General features: G+C 35.8%; 1 protein-coding gene across 1 annotated transcript in view; it reads left to right on the forward strand.

The window, feature by feature from the left end:
• The first annotated feature begins 5311 nt into the window (after nt 1-5311).
• GABRG2 (gamma-aminobutyric acid type A receptor subunit gamma2) overlaps nt 5312-24777 on the forward strand; it is a 142959-nt gene continuing 123493 nt past the window's right edge. Inside the window, exon 1 of the mRNA XM_036752193.1 lies at nt 5312-6136. Within this exon, the coding sequence (XP_036608088.1) occupies nt 6030-6136 (107 nt within the window). The 5' untranslated portion in view covers nt 5312-6029. The remainder of the gene's footprint in view (nt 6137-24777) is intronic.

Genomic DNA, 24777 nt, shown 5'->3' on the forward strand with positions numbered 1-24777 from the left:
ATCTGCTGTATTTTCTCATTTGATTTCTCATTCATTATTATGATCTCCTAAGTGTGTTGTTGGAGCATTTGTGTGGGGAGCTGGGCTATACTGCTTCCTCTTTTTCTGCCATCTTGGCTTACTTGCTACATGATAAACATAATGGTAACATAAATGCTTGCTAATTAACTGACTTGGTGCAGTCAGGAGGACCTGAATTCAAATCCAGCCTCAGACACTATCTGTGTGAGCCTGGGCAAGTCACTTAACCCTGTTTGCCTCAGTTTCTTCACCTGTAAAATGAGTTGGAGAACAAAATATGACATGCAGCCAATGCTTTTTAACATCCTGGTTGCCACCAAGGAACCCTATTAAAATGGATATGTGGTCAATCTGGCATGACCTGGTTTAGATGAAACCATGCTTACATTGGTACTTCTCTATTTACTATGAATGTTCAAATATCACTTAGCATATATCACAAATTACATATGTCAATTCTTTCAGTACATTGAGGACAAAATTCATCTGAGGCACAAGAACTGAATTCAAGGAAATATAAGTATGTACTCTCTTACTATTTTCTTATTTATCTAGGCAATCTATTCCTTATTAGTCACTTTACTATGTCTTCCCATGTATAAGGGAAACTCTCCTTTGAAGAGAAAACAAAAGCAAAATTAGAATTTAGGAGCTCCTCCTCTCTGCTGTAAATTATCTATTAATTCTGAATAAAGATCTTATCCCTTTTTTCATTTTATTTTTTTCAATATAGCTTTAAAAAACCCACATCTTGTTGTCCTTAACTTCCCTTGGCATTAACTTCTCTAAACAAGCTCACTCTGAGCTTGAACATTCATGACACTTTCTTTTTCAAGGCAGTGGCATACCTTTATATGTATCCTTTAATATTTGACCTTGCTTCAGTCTTCTGTACATTTTACTTAAAAACTGAATGGGTTCATGAGTTCCATTTATTTCTACATAAGTCTCATAATAAAAATCCATTTTTCCTTCTTATCAGAATCATTCACCTTTGGGCCTTCGATATTTCATTCTTGACCATATTCCATCTCCCTTACAATGACTTACATTGGAGAATTTTAGATCCATAGCATTGTGACTATTTTTCAAATGAACGTTTCAAAGTATGTTTTCTACTACAAACACTGGAATTAAGTCACAGTTCCCCAAAAGACTGCCAACATTTCCACCCCAACAAAGTTTCTACCTGTTAGAATCAAATAGAGAATGGAATTCTACGTGACTGGTTCTTCTACCTGTTGAGGAATAAAAGTATCACTAAGCCATGTTAAAAAAAAATTATAAGGTACCCTGGTTTTGGGTGACATGGTGATCTAGCTGATGATTTCGATAATTAAAACCCTTGATAATTATTATAACTTGCCTCTGTGCTATGTATGTGATCTGTTTCCCTAACTCCTCATGCATTTCCTGTATCTACCCAGGTTATTTGTAAGGTATCCCATTGATAAAATAACTTCTGTTTTTCTCTTCATTGACATTTATCCATATGCTTTACACCATGATTTCTTTCTTTTAAAATTTTCTCATGAGTATTCCTTCTTAATGTCCAGTCCTACCACAATCCTCCCCCTTCCTTTACCTCTCCCATTTGCTTTGAATAAAGCATATCTCTTCAGAACCATATTCCAGGTATTCCATCAAGTATCAGTGATACTTATAACATAAAATATGTTTACAGTGGGACCTCTAGTTCCTTTTTCTAAAGTCAATTTTATTTTATTTTCAGTTCCAAAATAACTCCTTCCTTCCTTCCACTCTCCCACCCATTGAGGAAAAAGAAAAAAAAAACACAGTTGCAAAGTCATGCACAATAAATTCCCATAGTAGTCATGTACACATTAGCAGTATCCAAAAAAAAATTAAAGAAAATTGAAGTAAAAGGAAAAAAATGTTTCCATCCTAAATAAGTTCATTGGTTCTCTGTCAGGAGGTAGATTGGCATGTTTCATGCTGCATATGGAATTTTGACTGGTCATTGTCTTGGTCAGAGTTACTAAATCTGTAAAAGTTTATTATCTTTATGATATTGCTATTATTGTGTAAATTGTTCCCCTGGTTCTGCTCATTTCATTTTGTAACAGTTCATACAAGTCTTCCCATTATTTCTGAAACCAACCCTGTCATCTTTTCTTACAGCACAATATAACATTCATATAACACTATAACATTCACATAATATTACTTTTTCAGTTATTTCCCAGTTGATGGGTATCTCTTAGTTTCTCATTTTTTCTACTACAAAAATAGCTTCTATAAATATTTCTGTGCATATGGGTCCTTTTCCTCTTTCTTTGATCTCTTTAAGGTACAGATTCAGTAGATGAATTGCTGGGTCAAAGTGTATGTACAGTTTAATAGCTTTTGGGGGCATAACTCCAGAATGGTTGTTGAACTGGTTCACATCTACACCAACAATCCATTAGGGTATCTGTTGTCCCACATCCCACAACATTTGTAACTTTTCTATTATAGTTAATCTGAAGGGTGTGAGGTGGTACCTCAGAAATGTTTTAATTTGCATTTCTCTAATTATTAGTGACTTTCAGATTTTTTTCCCATATAGTTATTGATACCTTAGATGACTTTCTCTGAAAACTACTTTTCACATCCTTTAACAATTTATCAGCTGGAAAATGGCTCTTGTTCTTATAAATTTGAATTACCCCCCTCAATGTATTGTTAATATGTTTTTGTGAATTTAAAGATCTTTCCCACCCATTAAGAAATCCATGTGACCTGCTTACATCACATAGAAGCCTAAGTTTCATGAAGCCTATGGTGGGAGGAGCTTGCTGAAATAATGGAACAGGAGGGGGTGGAGTAGAAATGTAGAGCTGTGAGACCAGTTAGAACTGGAGGGCTGAGATGCCCTCTGATGCTGAAGAAGTGTATATATACTCTGAGGTTAGAATTTTGCTTTGGGGCTCACTCATGGGAAGTGTTCATGTGATATAGGCAGATGAGACTCTGGGTAGCCGTTAAGGAGCCCTCCAGCTTTGAAAAACCCAGATGTTGGTGCTTCTCTCCCTGGAGATCATGTGTGTATTGCTTCTGGTCAGACAGTTGGATGCCTTGTCTGTTGATTTGTGCTAATTTCTTCTTGTAATTACTGCTTGTAATTTCTGTTTATGTTTTCTCTGAAGTTCAGGGTGCTGACTTTTTCCCATGAACCAAGTAAATGATATATCTATGCTTTAATTAAAGTGAGATTGTAAAATTGTAAACCCTTGGAGTTGCTTTCCCTCAGAAAAGCAGATCAAAGAACTTGTTACTGCAGTCCTCCTGCGTGCTGGTGTTGTTGGTCTTACATCCCCATGTCAGCTGCTAGTAACATTGGTGTTACACCCCCCTACTTATATTTGAAATGAAACCTTCATCGGATAAACTTGCTGTAAAGATTTTTTTACCAGCTTCCTGCTCTTCCAGTTCCTCTTCTTTGTTGTCCAAACTTTGTGTTTTTGTAAATAATTGAGGTTGTAGAATTTGCAAATTTCTTTAATTTTGTATTAATAACATTAAAGTGCCTATTATATTGAGAAAATTAATGTGGAACTAAGAAAACATCATCTCTGCATTATAGAGGGAAATCATACCAGAAGATGTTTTTTTCTCATAGTGACAGAATTTCAATATCCATATCAACCATCAAATTGGGTTTTTCTTCATCTGTTTTCCATCTTGTCTGATTATAGATTAATAATATTGTCCAACTAAAAAACAGAATTCTACAATGTCTCCAGTTTTAGAGAGGTCAAGAAGGAGTTTTTTTTTAAAGAATTAATAGAATGGGAAGTATTTACATATACCTAACACATGTGCCATTTAGAAAGACATCAGGCAGAGTAATATTATTATTTTTAATTTGTAAATTGTTACTTCTAGGAAAAATCACAGATCATTTCCTATATATCCAACTCAACTGAAAGTTTCTCTTCAGACTTACGATAATATGTGTTCGGGAAGACTATAAAATGGCATGTGATACATGTTTAGCTATTCAAATTGTATTGCTCTACATTTTAAAAGGTGCTAGGCTCTTTTTTATTTTATAAATGAATTAAAAGTAAAAGAACTGTGTAAAACTTCAGGGCTGCTAAAGAGAGTAGTGACTGATTTATTTTTGTTTCAATTTTTTAATAGCTGAGGGAAGAAATCAAGTGGTTTTCAAGTGGATATTGATTTTTTCATTGGTTTCAGCTTAATAATCATCAAAAGACTTCTATAATCCTTGACTCCTGACTACCTCCACAATTTCAGGCACTTTCCTGAGATACTTATGGCTCCATTCTCCAGATTTTTTTTCCTAAACTCTTACTGGCTTAAACAAACTATGATTCCCATGATCACAAGCTATTTTTATACTTAGAGTGGTTTAAAATGACTGAATTACCAACAGGATAGGGGCCTGATTGTTTCATCTGTCACCCAAATGCACTGCAGGACTGTCAGCTCCCCAAAAGTCTTCGTGCCCCACAAGGATTTCTCAAAAGGAGGATGGCTACTCAGTCTGTAGAAGTCTGTATAGCACCTTTGGTAGTTAGGTTTGTAATTCTCAATTATAACTCCTTTAGTAACTCCTCTGCTTTGTGTATTTACTGGGAAGGAGAAATGGAGGTCAATCAATTTGAAATTACCCTGGCCCTACCAAGGAGATTTGGTACAGTTTTTTCTACTGTTTTAGAAATATTTTCAAATAATGAGAGGTTTCCCATGGACACCTCAGTATCCATGGATGATTCAATATTCATGGTAATGCATCCTTTAGAGGAAGAAGGAAGATAATCCCTTTCTCATCTCTAGGATAGTGACCAATGAGAAGAAATTAAAAACAACAACAACAACAACAACAACAACAACGACAACAGTTTTTCAATGACTTCATTTCCTTGAAGTTCCTTACTTCTAATTAATTTAGGTTCTTTCCTCTCTACTCTCTGGGTAAAGGACCATGTCCAAACTGATCTTGGTACTTTTAACCAATAGATAAGCAGTATTTCCTTTCCCAGTCATTTCCACTTAAAGAATGAGGAGAGTGTAATATAATCACCCCCACATGAATTGTTTTGCAGTTCCCTCAACTGTGTCTCTGTATTGCCTAATTCAATTTAAAGTAGGGTTAGGGGAAGGGCTTCAAAGAATTTAATTTCTACAACCTCCTTTTAGTCCTATCGCAGTCTTTATCACCTCATTCATAAGGACTCCACCAATGCTGTTCTCCCACTGGGGATGGATGGGTTACATAGCAACAACCACCCTTCCTCCCTTCACCTAAATCACAGTCTTTGAGACTACAAAACCCAAAATGAATATCCTTCTCGATTCCGATTGAGACAGACCTTGTGTCCCTGGCGACATTGTTTCTGGCCCTAGCTAAGAGATGTCTGCATACCACCCCCTTCCCATGAAAGCCATGACTTGCATGCAATGAGTGTGTAACCAGACGTTAAAAAGCAGCCAGGACGACACCACGCATGTGTTAATCTGCGCTGCAGCAGCGTGCATCACTTCCACTTTGACCTCGGAGTTAATCTGCATTCAGACAGCAGCTCCAGTCATTTTCTTTTCATTTTTTTACTTTCTTTTTTTTAAACTGATGGATTTGGAAAGTGATGCGTGAGTGTGGGGGGGGGGGGAGCAAGTGTATGTGTGAATGTGTCTGTGAGCGTTGTTCTCTCGCTTAACTACCTCTATGTGCTTTCCCCACCCCCACCTCTCACTCTTTTCTCTACTCTCTATTATATTATTCTCCAAGATTTGGGGAGCTGCTGCCTGAGCTGGCGCTTTGATTGTATCTGCAAGGGTTTATGCTGTTGATCTTATTTCTGCACTCTGAATATCAATTCCCGTGGCTGGGAGCAATGCATTTTCCCACTGACGGGACCTGGTAGGGGAGGGTTGTGGTGGGGGAATCACTACATAATAATAAGCATACTAATAACAATAATAAAGAAAGGAGAGACCCGTCTGCAACCAAGAGGAAAGGAGGAGTAAAACACCAAACGATGAGTTCTCCAGTTGCAAGGAGAACAGGAAGCCGGGTACTCTCGTCTCCTGCATTTTCTCTGAAAATGATGGTGTGGGTTCTGCTCCTACTCGCCCTCCACCCGGGGTAAGATGCGTTTCTTTCGGGTTCGTATTGCATGGGAGGAAGGTGGGAGTGGGTAAGGAGGGAGAAATGCAGTTTGTATTGGAAACTATCCCCAGGATATAGAGGGTGTGGAGATTGTATGGGGTGTGTGTGTGTGTGTGTGTGTGTGTGTGTGTGTGAACTCGGGGAGGGGGAAGGGTGGTCTGCATTTTCCCCGTGAGATATTGGGTATGGGGGAGGGGGCGGTAAGCGACCACTGTGTAAAAGGATAATGCAGGGGATAATGCAGGGGATTGCAGAATATTTTCCTCATTATTACAGATGGATTCGGGGTTAAGGAGATTGATCCATGTCTGTATTTTGAGGCCATGGTAAGGTTTTGGTGGGGGGCTACGGAGGAAGTCGGCATTCAGGGGCTAGGAACATGAAAGAGATATGGGAATAGAACCTTGCCCTGACTTCCAACGATTTTCCTTAACCTCTCTAAGTATGCCATACTACCTCTCAAGTGGACAAGCTTTGGGACCCTTTTCGTCCCTTACAATTTCCTACTGAGCTAAAGCCTTCAGCACCAAGGACAGCAGCACGACGCCGTGGGCCAAAACCAGCTTAGCCGATTCGCGTTTCTTTTCTAACTGTAGTGGGCATAGGGTAGGGGAAGTAGCTGGTCGAAGAGAGAAGGCTGCAATAGTCGGCCAGCTGTACTAATATGTTGCCTCTCACTCTATATAGGGCTGCATACCCAGTTGGGTATGGGACAGATTAAGAGTAGAACTGACTGGTTGAATGTTAGCATCCCTTGGGAAGAGTGAGCTCTGCTGCAGTGTTGAAGAATATGCTGAACTTGGCATATGTGTCAACAGAACTGTGTAATATACATTTAACTTTTTACTACTTGTCTGCACTGAAGTGAGTGAAAATAGGAACTGCTGGAATATGTGTAGGGTTGGGGAATGGACAAACTTAATATTTTGAATGGATTTTCTCCTCTCCTTCTACCTCAGTTAGCAGCAGCAGCAGAAAAGTCTTCTCATTAATATCTAAACCACTCTCTTAGCAGGACCTCAGTGGTCTCAGGTACTTAGGCCAGTGGCTTCCATTTTCCATTACTGGCCTCTTCCCTACACTATCATGCCCTAATCTCTCCTGGGTTAAGAAAAAAAAAACTGGCTAGAAAAGACAGGGTCCCAAGACCTGGACCCAACTTTTCCTGGGAGGTTAGACTGTTGTAGAGTAGTAAGTAGTAAGGAATGGTGGGAGGGATGATGATTAATAATGGCATTAATCTCTCCATGAATATCCACGCCTTTCCTGGCCTCCTTACATGTCCCTTGGAAGACAATGGAAAGTGCCAGACTGTAGTAAAGATGGAGACCCTGGCAGAACAAGGATCTGATTTAGCAGGAGTACCAGGCAGAAGTTGTACCAGTCAGAAGTACTACCTCTTTATCTCTACCAGTTCCCCCTCTTTACTACAAAAACAAAGTGTACTTTCATTAAGAGCCTCAGAGTAGGTGGTTCTTTTGAAAAGATAAAATTTTGTTTATTTTCAATAAGCCTTTTGCCCATTGGAAAACCATACTTTGCTTGTGGACAGCAAGTTATGGTTTCTGGGTTACCATTTCTGGTACATATAGAATCATTTATACTACCTTTATTGCACTTCTTAGTAGGGTGGTCAGTAAATTTTCATTCAGTTAAATTCATTAGAGTTTTTATCCTAAAGTATCTGTTTTTAATCACTTTGTGTGTATGTGTGTGTATGATTGTGTGTATATGTGTGTGTTTATTTGAGAGGTATTAGTCCATATTATCAGTTGAACCAAAAGTAATTGTGCTTATGACATATATGTATGTATAAACATAAACACACATATGTGTATATATATATATAAATATCTTCTCATTTTTCTCTTCTACCCCTCCCTCTATTCTAATATCAGATAAAATATATGACCTGGTGGTATTTGTTTTTTGCTTCCAGAACAGGAAAAGTAAACTTTAATAAATATAAAAATGATAAAATTATAAATGTTAAGTAATATATTGTGTTTTAATTGAATTTACTTCTGTGATAGAGAGCGATCGATGTAGAAAATGTGATTTTTAAAAAGTCCTCTTATGGCTGAATAATCATAGTTGTTAGTGTGTGCATAAAATGTCCTTTGCAATTACTAAGCTTATGTGTACTTAAATGAATTATTTGTCCTTTATTTTAAGTGTTTACTTTGTTAAAGAAAAAAGGAAGTCAGGATATAAATCTGGCAATCTTGGAGCCAGCACTGAAAAGAGTTAGTTTTGGAGGGATTCTTAGGGGGAAAGATGCAATTATGGCTATACAATGTCAAACAATGAAAAAATAAAGTAATGTCAGATTTAAAAAAAACTTTAAACCAGTTTTTTTTTCCATCCTCCTTTAACCCCCTGCAAATTGAATTCATGTATTTGTTATTTTGGTTTTATGTAAATGCAAACTAAGAAAATTATACAATTTGACTGAAAAACATAGCCAACACCAACTTGAAAGGTTGGACAGGAAATGACTAAATTGCAAAATTACCCAGAATTGCAGTTACAGTTTAAACTGCAGTTCCAGGACTTCAAGAAACTCAGTTCAAAACAGGTTGAATGTTTGTTACAGCTACATTATTGAAAATCTGTCATTTAAATAACCATAAATAATATCTTAACTAACACACATGTGCCTCATTCATATATAAATCAGTACATATGGGATATATGGTATGGAATTTACCATTCCTTTACAAATCAATTTTAAATAATTGTGACATTCCAGAAGGAAAATGAAACTACTTTGCATATGTTGTCATTTGATGAAAGTTAAGACCTTTCAACTAACCACAATCTGTAATCATTCAGATCATAGTAATTATAAAATATTAGAGCAGAATGTGAGGAAAAGACAGACAGACAGAGATAGACACAGACCCAAAGACAAATGCAGAAAGAGATGGAAGGAGACAGAGAGATAGAGACAAAGAGACAGGAATAGAGAAAAACAGAGAGACCATAGAGATCAATGAGTCCAAATCCCTTATTTAACAGATAAGAAACACAAAAGTCTCAAAACCAGCCTTTATAAGCTTCAATATTTGCAATTATACTTCTTCCCAGGACCTCCATCCTTACCACCCTTGGCCTAAGGAAAATGAGATTCCAATTCACTCTAGAAATTTCTTTATAGACAATGAGTTGGAATAAGGGTCAACACTTTAGGTGATTTTAAAAAATTAAATAAGAATCCAAGGGATCCTCTATTACAATAAATTATAAATAAACTCATTATTTGTCAATGTTACTCCACATGTATTGGAGAAAAACAATTATCTCCTCCAATTTATATTGTAATTTGTATTCTTAGAAAAATATCCAAAATTCTCAAAAACGTTTTAAATTGCATCTTATAATTTTCCAACATTTTGGGTTTAAGTGAATACAATAACTATGTGGTGATATTTTTGTAGATTTTTAAGTTTTCTCTCAATTTTGAGACTATGAGCATATATGCAAATAAACTTTGTTGCTGCTTAATTCATAATGGTTAACTGATTAAATAAACTTTTTAATATTAAAGTTATCTATTTAACATCTTTTATTATTTGGAAAAAAAATATAAACTGTGACATTTCTGACTATCCAATGACAAATATCCAGAAAAAAAGTTGAAAACTTCAGTCTCTCAGCTACACGTTTCCCAATATGAAGCTGATTGACATCACGTGTTTTTTAAAAAAAAATCATCTTTTATTCACTGGAATTTTCATATTTCATTCAAATGATTGGTCACACAGGCAGATATATGCTATTTTAAATTAATTTAAGGGGAGAATAGATGAAGATAAACTAATGGACAATTATTTTACTTAAAATATGCAACTGGTGTATGTATTTGCTCTATACTCAAGAGTTTGTCTTGAGTTGGTCAGTTAGTTAACTAGCAATTGATAAGGGTTTATTATGTGCCATAAAAATATCAAACAGTCAGTTAACTAGCATTTAAGTGTTTATTATGTGCCAAATATGTTGCCAATCATTTGAGAAAGAAAGAAGGAAAAAACAAAGAATAAAGAAAGAAAGAAAGAGGAAAAGCATGGTCCCAATAGAGGGAAGAACATGTTTAATGTAATACATACAAGATAAATACAAATTTGCCAATGGAAATTTCCTTTGTTCTGATTATTAAGTGTTGGGTTCTATTCCCACCCCAACACATATAGGCACTGACCTCTAGAAATCTCTCCTCATTGGGCATCCTTATAATTCCTGCTCCTAGAAAGAATGAAATTGGTGGATAGCTTAAGTTAGGAATTTCTGAGTAGGGCTAGAGTTAGCCAGACATACAAAATAAGTGTGGGGCCGGTGTACTGAGCCTCAGCAATAGTGGTGGTAGGCAAGAATGAACTAGGATGTTTAAGGATAGATAAAACTTTTCAGGTAAGAAACAAAGGAGATTACAGGTCTCATGCTGACCTACAGTGGAATTAGTCCCATAAGTGAGCAAAGCACTTCTTGCCTGGGCAAGGATATGAAACCTGATATCAATTAATCAGTTAAGAAAAATAAAAATCTCCCATTCCCAGTTCATCAATTTTCTCCCTAAAATTACTCTTCCATTTCTCATTCTTCAGAAAGCATATTCACCACAGCCAAGAGACAAAGGAGGCCTTATTTACTTTATTTTTAAAATGAATATCCAGAGCTGGATAGTCTCTAATGTCTATTTCAACTGTAAGTTCTATTATTTAAGATGTTGTGATCCTAGGTCTATGATCATAACAGAGTTGTTTCCAAAGTCTTTCAAAATAAATGTTTGTCATAGACAATTTATATAGGATTATGAATGAAATGGCCAGGAATTATGAAAAATGGGTTCATCAGAGAGCAGACAATGGTAGACTAAAAATTACAATGAAAATAGTTCAGAAATCATACATTGTTTGTTTATTCTATTTCCTGCTTCAATGAGGCTATATTGCTCAATTTTGATACCTTATAAAGCGTCATGTGGGGAGATATTATGAATTTAGCCAAGTACAAGAGACTTTCTAGGCTTAGCAATAGCATAGGTCCAAGAAAAAAATTCCAAACTTCCCTTAAAATTTCAAAGCATCCTATCATTTATCACATTTGATCCTCATAATCTATAGAAATTTTTTATCTGTGAGTGGACTTTCAGCATCTTGAAGGCAGACACAATTTTTAACTTGTCTTTTTACCCCATGCACCTACCTTGGTGTCTTGCACATAGTAGGTGTGCAATAAAAGATAATTGTTTTTTTAACACCACGAAATAGTCATCACATATGAAGAAAAAATGATATAGATTTTATTAATGTAGCTTGCCCAAATTCAGTCAATAAATTAAATGACAGAGTCTGGGGCCATTAGACAAGTGATGTCAAGCTTAAATAAAAATAAATCTCTATAGCCACAATAAACAATATACCAATAATATCTATATTGTATTGTATTTTTATTTATTTCCTTTAAAATTTTCCAATTACATTTTAATCTGGTTCTGCTATGGTGAATTTGACACCTATGAAATAGATGAGGCTGTTTTAGACCAAGACATTCCAAGACCAAGACAGTCTCTCTGCCCAGTTTTGTGATCAAAAATTGATCATTTTGGGCCTCTGAGCATAGTATTGTTGAGATGATTTTTTTCAGTTCCTATCAATATCTATTAAGTGCCTGTTGTATGCAATTTTTGAAAATTAAATTCAGAATTGTACTTAGTGCTTGTTTGCAAAAGTCACAGGCTTAATTCCTATTTCTTTTCATTCTTGTTAACAACAAAGAGTGACAAAATAGGCCCTTTGCATATATATTTTAAAAGAAATTTTAGAAATATATCTTTTCCCCCCTTATGCTGTGGTTATAGAGTCCAAGTCAAGTAATAATGATTCAGATAGCTAAATCAGTACCTAACCTGTTATCTTTCTATAAAAGAAGTAAAATTTTCCACTGTCCCCTGAAAATTATGCAAATGGGTCAAATTCACTGGATGGATGCTTATTCAACATTTATCTTGCAGAAAAAAAAATAAATAGAGATCATATTTTAAAAATTAAATAGCCAAGCAATTTTAAAGATAGTTCAAGAAAAATAACATTCTTGCCTTAAACATCTGTTTATTTAAAGTAAAAATGCTTTGCTTATAAGTAATTGCTTTATTCCTCCAGAAACAGTGAAAGCATCCAATCGATTGAATTTCAAAGTTCTCATGTACTACATGTTAAATTATCACAAATTCTTTCATGTCTCAATGATAAAATACCTATAGTTTGCATTATGATTTGTAATTTTCAAAGCCCTGTTGCAGCAATTCACATATTTTGAGTACTACAATTTTTATGGTGAGACAAATAGTCACAGGTACCCATATTTCCATTTGATAGGTGCAGGAATTCATCCACAGAAATTTAATTGTTTTACTTATTGTTAAAGGTCTTGTGAACAGTAGAACTAGCACCAGAACCCAGAAAATAATATAAATACATAATATGTACCTATATACACAGGATGGTACTTCATTCCTATCAGAATGTTATTTCATTACTCTTGCTATGATACCAACCACACAGCTTTTAAATGGTACTTCTGTTAATTCTAATAATATTTTAAAATAATTTAAAGTAGCTTTATCCATTCAATTTTGAATGCAAAGTGGTGAAATCTTCCATTTCATAAGAAAATTTGCTATTCACATTTCCTTCAACAGTGTTGAGAGCTAATATACTAAAAAGAAAAAAAAAAGAATGGAGAAGTTTCTAAGTTGCACTTGCTAGCAGATTATGGGAGAAATGAAATCATACAATTATATAAATTATTTTGTTATTATAATAAAGGAGTACATAATGTAGTTATAATTGTATATTATTATAAACATTATCACATAACTATATGTGGATAAAGTACTATACAAATGCTAAATAGCCACTTCTAGCATTCTCCACCCATCTATACAGAACCATGTGAATTCCAAATAGCATAGTCACGTTTAACAGAGGAGTGGAGTAAGGAGAAATTCTTTATAATTATTGAAGTGTATAAGTTATACAATTTCTATTGTAAAGGTTAGTGGTAGAATAAGTCTATTGAGAGAAACACAAATTTTGTGTTGAGATTTATTTAACTGAAATTGCTAATATGAACTGGAGATATATTATGATCTAATGATCTGAATCTTTTACTTCTTTTATCATCTATATTTCCATCTTTATCTTTTTTAAATATAAAATGAAAAATAAGATATCAGTACCTACATAGCTTTATATCATCCAAATTTATTTTGTTTGTTTTTAAGAGAAATTTCTTTAAGTGTATGAGTTAGGTACACCTTTTCAAGGGTGTATAATTTATAGCCATGTATTTGGGATTAGATTGCTTACAACTGAAAGCTGGGCTTGTTTTGATTCTATGAATAACAGTAACAGGAAGATATCTTTCACAGAGAATCTGATGCTGTCCTGACAACAACTGAGAATGTTTGAATGTGAAATATGATGGATGATTATAGAAACACATATGTGATATGCAGATGGGAGTCCAAAATGACCTTCACTTTGACCTGTGATTCACTGACACAGTGTGGTAGTCATCGTCACAGTGTTAATTTGGGACTATTGGATTTTTAGATGTTTGTTTTATCACCAAGGATAAATATGGTTTAAGACTTCAAATTTCTGGATGACATATTAGTAAAAGATGCTTTTTTGCTTAAAAGAAACATTATTGTTTCTTTTTTTTTTCCTTTGCTAACTGGTAAGATAATTTTTCGTTAAGATGATGTAGTTTCAGTATATTTTAGAACAACTGAAGGGAGAAAAATTAAAATTGGTGAGGTGAGTATGCAGAAAATTCCAGGCATTCAAGACTGGAATAATGCTTTTGGTTTTCAGTTGGAGGATAGATGGAGGTGATATTATTGATTTGTTTAAGGAGAATGGAAAGACTGAATAGGGAAGTAGAATGATAAAAGAAAAAAATGAGCAATTGTGGAATCCTTTCCCCCTTTGAGCCTAGAGTAAACATTCTCAAGATCTTTTTGACAGACACAGATTTCAAATAAAATATATTAAAACAGTGACATAGGCTATTGACACTAATAAATGGATTTTTGAATCAGGAATTATCATGAAAAGATTGAGAAATGGGCCAAAATGATTTATTCTTCTTTATTAGTTGACATTTTGCATAAATACTCTTTTGAGTCAAATTAGACAACCTCTCTAGGGATCTTGGAAGGCATTACATTATTGAGGAAAGAACCCTGATTTCAGAAGACCTGCGTTCTAGTCTAACATTCTTTTGATTCCTAGCTATATTAGCCTGGAAGTCACTTCATTACTTGTGTTTCTATTTCTCTGTCTATGAAATGATGGAGTGGAACCAGATGCTGATTTTTAAGGTTCCCTTCAACTCTCACATTCTAATAACTAATATATGCTGTAAACAGAAAATCCAACATTCTGGAAAATTAAAAGTGTCCTAAATGCCTTCAAGGTCATATATGTATATATGTAGGCAGGGGAGATAAAATATTCTTTGCTCCCCACCATCCCTCCCAGATTCTCCTCTTTCCCCCTTCACTCAGCCTTTCTTCCTTTGAGATTCATGCTATTCATTTCAGCTATCCAACCAAAATCATGTTTGCTATTGTCTACAGACTACCAGGTCAATCTTCTTCTTTCTTAAATGAGTTTAATACATAACTTGCAATTTTTCTCTCCTCCTCAACTTCTGCACTAATACTAGGGTAATTTACATGCATATTGATTCTCTCTCAAATATCCTAATCACTCAGTTTCTCAACCTACTCAAGTCCAACTCCACCCCACCTCACCCGGACATAGACAGATGGTTATACTCTCAAACTTGCCATCACTCACTAATGACCACCTCTGTGTTCAAGAATGCAGATCTCCCCATTTTCTATGATATTCTATTGACTTTTCAACTCCCCTTCTCCCTTACCTTGAAAAACTATTATTCTTTCACATTGTGACCTTCTATGCTTTGATCCTTCAAATCTCTCCCAGACGATTTCCCTTGCAATAGCCATGCTTTTCTTTTTCTCCCCATCTTGTTAAACCTTGGTAAATCAATTCAACTGGACACTGTTCTCAACTCATGAATCCCTAGATTTCTTATAATATCATTAATTTCCCCCTGCCAATCCACAACCTTAGATCATTTTAACCATTCATCACCTTCTTGCCTACACACATGCTGAAGAGGGAAGGTAGAGAAATACAAACAATCTTTCAACTGGGTCCACTATAAATATATGTTATATAATCACAACTGGTTCCTGACTGCACTAAGGCAATCAGAAAATACCTTCCTTATCAACTTACTACCCAATTCTCCATAGATGCTCTTCCAAAACAATTTCATACTTCCTCAAACCTCTTATTGTTCCCCTTCCATTCATTTTCTCAGTTGAGTATCCTGCCTCATATTTTATGGAAAAAAAAATTTTATGTGAACTGCCTCTCTCCCCTCCTTCATCTCCTGTCATTACCTTCTGCCACTTTTTTTCCTTCAGCCCATCTCACACGAGGAAGTGGATTTACTTCTTAATAAAGTTAATTCTTCTACTTGTTCAAGCAATCCCATTCCATTTTGCATCCTCCAAAGACTGTCCCTGTGTCATACTTCCTCTTTCATTTATTTTCAATCTCTGTCTCTCAGTCTCTCTCTGTCTCTCTCTGTGTCTCTGTTTCTGTCTCTGTTTCTCTCTCTCTCTCTCTCTCTCTCTCTCTCTCTCTCTCTCCCTTTCTCCTTTCCCTCTGTCCATCCTCAAAAGTATTTTACTTCTGACTACTACCTCCCTCAATCTTCCATCATGCTCCCATCTCTTATCTCCTTCAACTCCTATTTTCCTATAAGTTAATGTAGATTTCTATATCCAACAGAGTGTGTATGTTATTTCCTTTTTGATCAAATTCCAGTGAGAGTAAGGTTCAAGCAGTAACTCCTCCATACCTCCCATCTATTGTGAAAACTTTCGTGCCATCTTTTATGTGAGATAATTTACCCCATTCTACTCCTCCCAGTGAATTCCTCTTTCTCATCACTTAATTTTATTTTGTAAGATATCATCTCATCACATTCAACTCATACCCAGGTTTTCTGTCTATGTAAACTCTTAACTGCCCTAGTAATGTGAAAGTTCTTTGGAATTACAAGTATCATCTTCTCGTACAGGAATATAAATAGTTTAATCATATTAATCCCTTATGAGTACTCTTTCCTGTTTACCTTTTAATGTTTCTCTTGTCTTATATTTGAAAGTCAGATTTTCTATACAGCTCTGGTGTTTCCATCAGGAATACTTGAAAGTCCTCTATTTCATTGAATATCAATTTATTTTTCTTTTGGAGGATCATATTATGTTTTGCTGGGTGGGTGATTTTTGGTTGTAATCCTGGTTCATTTGCCTTAAAGAACATCATATTCCAAGACCTCTGATCTTTTAATGCAAAGGCTGCTCAATATTGTGTTATCCTGGCTGTGGTTCCATGTTACTTGAATTGTTTCTTTCTGGCTGCTTGCAATATTTTCTCCTTGATCTGTAAGCTCTGGAGTTTAGCTATATTTCTGGGAGTTTTCATCTTGAGATTTCTTCCAGGAAGTGATTGGTGGATCCTTTTCATTTCTATTTTACCTTCCATTCTAGGATATCAGGGCAGTTTTCCTTGATAATTTCTTGAAAAATGATTCCCAAGCTCTTTTTTTATTATAGCCTTCGGATAGTCATGTACTTCTTTAAATAAATCTACTGAACCTGCTTTCTAGGTCAGTTGTTTTTCCAATGAAATATTTCACATTTTCATCTTCTTTTTCATTCTTTTGTTTTAGTTTTATTGTTTCTTGATGTCTCATGAACTCATTACCTTCCACTTAACCAATTCTAATACTTAAGGAGTTATTTTCTTTGGAGATCTTTTATATCTCGTTTTCCATTTAGCAAATTCTGCTTTTTAAAGAGTTGTTTTCTTCAGTGATTTTTTTGTACTTCCTTTTTATTACTATTTTTGTGCTTTCTTTACCAAGCGGTTGACTCTTTTTCATGATTTGCCCACTACTGGCTTGCAGGGGCATGGTCTGCTGATGGCTTAATGGGATGCTATCTGCACTAGATTTTGCTTCCCTTTTACCCCACCAAGTCTGATATTTCCTGCTGGCCTTCTATGTTGTCTTGGGATGGAAAATTTTTTCACCTCATCCTTTTCTTGGTTCTGCCTCTCCCTAATTCATTTTGAGGTATTATTTTATAGTTATTTGAAGGTGAATTTCAGGGAGTTTGGGTAAGTTCCTGCCCTATTCTTCCATCATAGCTCCTCTCCAAATTTATGAATGATCTCTTAGTTGCCAAATCAAATGGCCTTTTCCCCTTGTCTTATGCTCCTTGACTTCTTTTCAGCCTTTGACACTGTCGATCACTCTCTTCTCCTTTATACTCTTTTCTCTAGGTTGTTGGCTCACCACACTTTCCTAGTTTTCCTCCTACCTATTTCACTGCTTCTTCTCTATCTCCCCTGTTGTATCCCTCTCCAGATCATATTCTCTAGCCATAGAAATCCTTCAGGGTTCTTTCCTGGGTCCTCTTCTCTTTTTCCTTTTTCTTTACTTGATGATGTTATCAGGTTCCATGGATTTAATTACTATTAATAGCATCAAATGCTTTTCTAATCTGCTCATACTTCACTACCCAACATGTACTCTTCAATCCAGTGACACTGGCCTCCTGGCTTTTCCATCTACAAGACAACCGATCTCTGAGTTACAGGCATTTTCTATGGCTGTCTCCCATGTTTGGAATGCTCTCCCTCCTCCGCTCTGACAACTGATCTCCCTGGCTTCCTTTAAGCCTCAACTAAAATTCTACCATCTACACAAAGCCTTCCCTAACTCCTGCAATTCCAGTTTTTTGTGATATGTCTTTTGATTATTTCCTATTGAACCTTTACAACACTTGCCACATATATATATATATACACATATACATATACATATACATACATACACAGACACATATATGCATTTGCATGATGTTTCCTCCATTAGATTGTAAACTCCTTGAGGGCACGGACTGCTGTTAGTCTCTTTTTGTTTCCCTAGCAATTAGCACAATGCATGGGACATACTAAATATTTATTGAATGAATGAATGAATGAATAAATGAATGAATGAAAACTGGTAAAATTTAGGCAGAGCAGTCAACACAAGATAATAACAGGAGGGAAAGAACATGTAACAACTGGAAGGTGGGAAGGCTTTGTATAGTAGATTCAAGGTTTAACAGGGGTGGGGAACCTATGGCCTGGAGGCCACATGTGATCCTCTAGGTTCTCAAGTGTGGCCCAGTGACTGAATCCAAACTTCAGAGAACAAATTCCCTTAATAAAAGGATTTGTTCTGTAAAATTTATATTCAGTCAAAAGGCCCTCAAGGACCCAGAAGCCCTCACTGCATGGGGCCTCCAGGCCACAGGTTCCCCACCTCTGGCTTAAAGAAGAATCTTATGCATGAAAAAATGTGGAAAGAAGAAGGTAGATTCTAAGAATAAGGAGACAGCCAGTACAAGTGTACAGAAATGGGAAATTATGGGAAAGTAGTACAGTTTTAAAGGAATATAGAATTGTATAAGTGGTATAGTGTGAAACCAGTCAAGGAATATAGATGGGGCAAGATTAGAGAAGGCTTTAAATGATAGTGTAACTCTTTCTTAGAGGTCACTGAACATTTTCATTCCAGGGACAACATAGTTAAAACTGTGGCTTAGGAGGCTTATTATAAAAACTATATGAAGGATCAGTTAGAAAAGAGAGACAGTGGGAGAAAAAAAAACAAGTAATTAAAAACAGTCCTGGAACTAAATGATAAAATCTTGAATTAGGGCAATAACTGTGTGAGTGGAAAGAAAAAAAAAAGATGCAAGAGATGTGGTTTACGTAAAATTAACAAAATTGCTACCTGATTTAATATGGTGAGGAGGTAAAAGGAAAGGCTCAAATAGTGTTGATGTTGACTACTGTTTCTAGCTCAAAAATATGCTTTTTTAAATAGGAAAATTATTTTTTTCTGTTTTTACTTACTCTTGTGTCCTCAATGCTTAGATCCTGTTAACATTTTTCATGCCCTTGTGACCTATTCAGTATGACATCTCTGGCTTTTTCAAACATGCTCTTGAAGGTATAAAGGTGAAACTAAGCTCACTTTCCCAGAAAAAACTCCATCATATGAGGAACATATGAATAATAGAGACACAGGCACACTGCAATTAATTGCAATCCCCTTCCAAATGGACCATAATATCAGTGAAGCAAAAATTAATATCCATAGCAGGAAAACACCGGGTAATCCATATAAAAGTTGCTGTGCTCATCTCCACACTCATGATTTACTTGAGTCAGTTACTTTCTCACTGTGAATTCACATTTGTTCAAAGGCAAAAGTACTCAAACCAATCTCACAAATATTGGTAATAGCTTTCACTCTTCTTTTTCCTTGTTTAGTGACTTGCTAAGCATTTATTCAGCACCTACTCTATGCTATACAAAGTTGATAGAAAGACAAAAAAGCAACAGTTCTTTCCCTTAAACACTTTACATTCTATCAAGGGAGACAACTAGTACTTGGGTGTTTTCTTTGGTACTTAAAGAGGAGTCAACGTAGAGTGCATCTGACTGTGGCTGATCAGAGCAATATGACCTTAGAAAACTCTACCACATGTTGGGCAAATAGTCAACATGAATTTGGAATTGAGATGTCTCTAAATTTGCCCATCTCATATTCCCTTTGAATTACTACATTTCTTAAACAGCACAGGAATTTCTTTGATGTAAGCATTTATGCTAGGTGATCATTTGCCAGTGTTTCCCAGTTCTTGCAATCAACTCCAAAGTTCTTCAGAGAGACCTTACGAATCCCCTTGTGTTTCCTCTTCTGACCTCTATGTGAACACTTGCCTTGTGTGAGTTTTCTGTAAAATAGTCTTTTAGAAAAATGTACATTTGGCATTCAAACAACATGGCCATCTGCAGTAATGTTTAAATGGTTAGCAGTTTAGCCCAGAAAGGACTTCAGTGTCTAGTACCTTATCTTTCCAGGTGATCTTCAGAATCTTTCTCAGACAATTCAAAAGGAATCAATTCAATTTCCTGGCATGGAAATGGCATGTTATCCAGGTTTCATAGGCATACAACCATGAGGTCAGCACAATGGCTCTGTAGACCTTCAGTTTGGTAGGTAGCATAAGACCTCTTCTTTCCCACACTTTCCTTCAGAGACTCCCAAACACCAAGCTAGCAGTGGAAATGTGTGCTTCAATCTCATCTTCTATGTGTAATCACTGGAAATTATATTGCCAAGACAAATGAAATTATCTACAGCATTTAAAATTTCTCCATTTGCTATAACTGATGCTTGTACATAAGGATGGTGTAATGCCTGGCTAGTTGAGATCCTCTGTTTTCTTGGCATTAAATGTCAGGCTAAAAGTAAGATAAGTGGTAGAAAATCAATTCATACTCTGTTATATCTCAGCCTCACAGGTTGCATTGAGTGCACAATCATCTGAACAAAAAGTTGAGCACCAGCTGTCACTTCACTTTAGTCTTGGCCTGCAGCCTTTTCAAGTTAAGCAATTTACTGTCAGTGCAGTAGCTGAGCTTGATGCCATTTTTGTCCTTGTTGAAGGTGTCTGACAACATCACTAAATACATCATGCCAAAGTGCATAAGATCAAGCACACAGCCTATCTTCACTGCATTGGTGACTGTGAAAGTGCAAGAACAACATCCGTTATCCAGAACCCATATGAGCATGCTGTAACAAAACTGATGTACAACAGTGATGAACTTTGGTCAACCAAATTTTTTTCATGATTTTCCACAAACCCTCATGACTGACAGTATCAAAGGCCTTGGTCAGATCAATGAACATTGTGTACAGACCTCTGTTCTGCTCCTACCAGCCAGCAAATACCATATTGACCATTCCATAGCCCTTTCTGAAGCTGCAATAGTTTTTGGGTAGATGACTGTCTCCATCTTCCATGTGAAGGATCAACCTATTAAGGAGGACTCTGGCAAGAATCCTGCCAGCAATGACTGTTAAGACCCCACCTACACACCAATCCCAAGATTGTCACAGAACAACAATCCATTTTCTTTACAGAGATAGACAATGGGGATGTACTTGAACTCCCAAGGGATAACCTCCTCTTACCGTATAACCTTGAAGATTTCAGCAAACTTCTGTATGATCAGTGGGCACCCTGCCTTTTAAATTTCAGCTGGAATAGAATCAGTAACTGGTGTTGTGCCACACAAGAGGAGCCTGATGGCATTCAAACCCTTTCCCTAATTCCTAAAATAATTTCCAGACCTTTCTGATCCTTAAAACATAAGAAAATTAATTAAAAAAAAGCTATTGGCACTTTCATCTCTTATGTCTTTTCTCATCACAATCAAGCATTAGGGGGAAAAGGGTATCTGTACTTATTGATGCTACTTCTTGACCTCTTCTTCTCAAACCTTTGTATTATGACTTTTGACTTCAATACTTGTCTGAAATTACTCTTTGCATATTTAACTATGTTCTTTTATCTGCAAAGTCTATTGCCTAAGTCTAATTCAAGCTCAGACCAATTAATCTTTTTTTTACTTTTGACATTGTTGATCAGCCTCTTCTTCCCAATCTTGTCCTTTTTCATCTCTGATAATTCTAATTCCTGATGAATTTTCCTCTTACCTATGGGACTACCATTTCACAATTTCCTTTTATTGATCATAATTTGTTTACCTCCCACAAGCATCTATATCCCTGGAACTCAGTCTTTTCTCTTTATACTTTGTCTTGTTGATTTAATTAAATTATATTAATTTAATTATCATCTTCATATAGATTCAACTAAACTTATATATCCAGTTTTCCCTTTCAATCCCATATTGCCAACTGCTTGCTACATATTACAAATAAAATTCACTAACTCCTGTCCCTGTAAGTGACCAATTCACAGTATGACTTTTGATAGCACCACCACTCTTCCAGTTTCCAAAATGTGAAAATTCGGAGTTATTCTTGACTGTTCTGTCTTTCTCAGTTTTCTGTATCCAATTAGTTGCAAGGATTTGTGTATTCTATCTCCATAGTTTCTATAAATCCATTTCCCCTTCCTGATCCATATCCCCACTATTCTGGTTCAGGCTTTCATCACCTCATGCAGGAAAGAGGAAAATTCATCAGCAGAAATAATAAAAAAATATTTATTCAGTAAACATCAAAACTATGGACAATCATGGCATGAAATTTGATGAAAAATCCTGGATCACTTTCTCTTTGAAATGTACATGGTAGCCATAGAAATGAGGCAGGAAATCAGTAAGAGTGGACATAAACGCAAAGAAACATAGCAGTAAAAACATGAATAGGGAAACCCAAGTGCCTGGGGGCAAATAATGAATATGAACTATAGGTTCTGAGCTCCTTTTTTTCAAATTCCATATTTTATTATTTAATATTTTTTTAGTTTTCAGCAATGATTTCCACAAGATTTTGAGTTACAAATTTTCTCCCTATTTCTACCTTCCCCCCAACTCCAAGATGACATATATTCTGATTGCCCCATTCCCTGGTCAACCCTCCCTTCTGTCACCCCACTGCCCCCCAATCATCTTTCCCCTTAATTTCTTTTGGGGCAAGATAGATATCTATGCCCCAATGCCTATATATCTTATTTCCCAGTGGCATGCAAAAACAACTTTTTTTGAGCATCTGTTTTAAAATTTTGAGTTCCAAATTCTCTCCCCTCTTCCCTCCCCACCCACTCTCCCTAAGAAGGCAAGCAATTCAACATAGGCCACATATGTATCATTATTTAAAACACTTCCATAAATCATGTTGTGAAAGACTAACTATATTTTGCTCCCTCCTATCCTGTCCGCTGTTATTCAATTTTCTCCCTTGACCCTGTCCCTTTTCGAAAGTGTTTGCTTTTGATTATCTCCTCCCCCATCTGCCCTCCCTTCTATCATCCCTGCTTTTTTATCCCCTTCCTTTTTCTTTCCTGTGGGGTAAGATACCCAGTTGAGTGTGTATGGTATTCCCTTCTCAGGTCAAATCCAATGAGAGCAAGATTCACTCATTCCTCACCTGCCCCCTCTTCCCTTCCAACAGAACTGCATTTTCCTGCCACTTTTATGTGAGATAATTTGACCCATTCTATCTCTCCTTTTCTCCCTCTCTTAAAACATTCCTCTCCCACCCCTTAATTTTATTTTAATTTTTAGATATCATCCCTTCATATTGAACTCACCTTGTGCCCTCTGTCTACATATATATATATATATATATATATATATATATATATATATATATATATATATATATATATATATATGTATAAGTTTGTGTGTGTGTATGTATACTCCCTTCCACTACCCTAGTGCTGAGAATGGTTGCATGAATTACACACATCATCTTTCCATGTAGGAATGTAAACAAAACAGTTCAACTTTAGTAAGTCCCTTATGATTTATCTTTCTTGTTTACCTTTTCATACTTCTCTTGATTCCTGTGTTTGAAAGTCAAATTTTCTATTCAGCTCTGGTCTTTTCACTGAGAAAGCTTGAAAGTCCTTTATTTTCTTGAAAATCCATATTTTGCCTTGGAGCATTATACTCAGTTTTGTTGGGGAGGTGATTCTTGGTTTTAATCCTAGCTCCTTTGACCTTCAGGATATCATATTCCAAGCCCTTCAATCCCTTGATGTAGAAGCTGCTAGATCTTGTGTTACCCTGATTGTGTTTCCACAATACTCAAATTGTTTCTTTCTGGCTACTGGCAGTATTTTCTCCTTGACCGGGGAACTCTAAAATTTGGTGACAATATTCCTAGGAGTTTTCTTTTTGGGATCTTTTTCAGGAGGCAATCAGTGGATTCTTTCAATTTCTATTTTACCCTCTGGTTCTAGAATATCAGGGCAGTTTTCCTTGACAATTTCTTGAAAGATGATGTCTACACTCTTTTTTGATCATGGCTTTCAGGTAGTCCAATAATTTTTAAGCTATCTCTCTTGGATCTATTTTCCAGGTCAGTGGTTTTTCCAATGAGATATTTCACATTGTCTTCCATTTTTTTCATTCCTTTGGTTGTGTTTTATAATATCTTGATTCCTCATAAAGTCACTAGCTTCCACTTGCTCCATTCTAATTTTTAAGGCATTATTTTCTTCAGTGGTCTTTTGGACCTCCTTTTCCATTTGGCTAATTCTGGCTTTCAAGGCATTCTTCTCCTCATTGGCTTTTTGGAGTTCTTTTGCCATTTGAATTTGTCCATTTCTTAAAGTGTTATTTTCTTCAGTATTTTTTGGGTCTCCTTTAGCAAGTCATTGACTTGTTTTTCATCATTTTCTTTTATCATTCTCATTTCTCTTCCCAATTTTTCCTCTACTTCTCTTACTTGCTTTTCCAAATCCTTTTTGAGCTCTTCCATGGCCTGAGACCAATTCACATTTTTCTTGGTGGTTTTTGTTGTATGCTCTTTGACTTTGTTGACTTCTTCTGGCTGTATGTTTTGATTTTCTTTGTCACCAAAAAAAAGATTCTAGAGTTTGAGTCTGAGTC

The sequence above is a fragment of the Trichosurus vulpecula genome, chromosome 3 (assembly GCF_011100635.1).
Source record: "Trichosurus vulpecula isolate mTriVul1 chromosome 3, mTriVul1.pri, whole genome shotgun sequence".
NCBI classification, from domain to species: Eukaryota; Metazoa; Chordata; class Mammalia; order Diprotodontia; family Phalangeridae; genus Trichosurus; species Trichosurus vulpecula.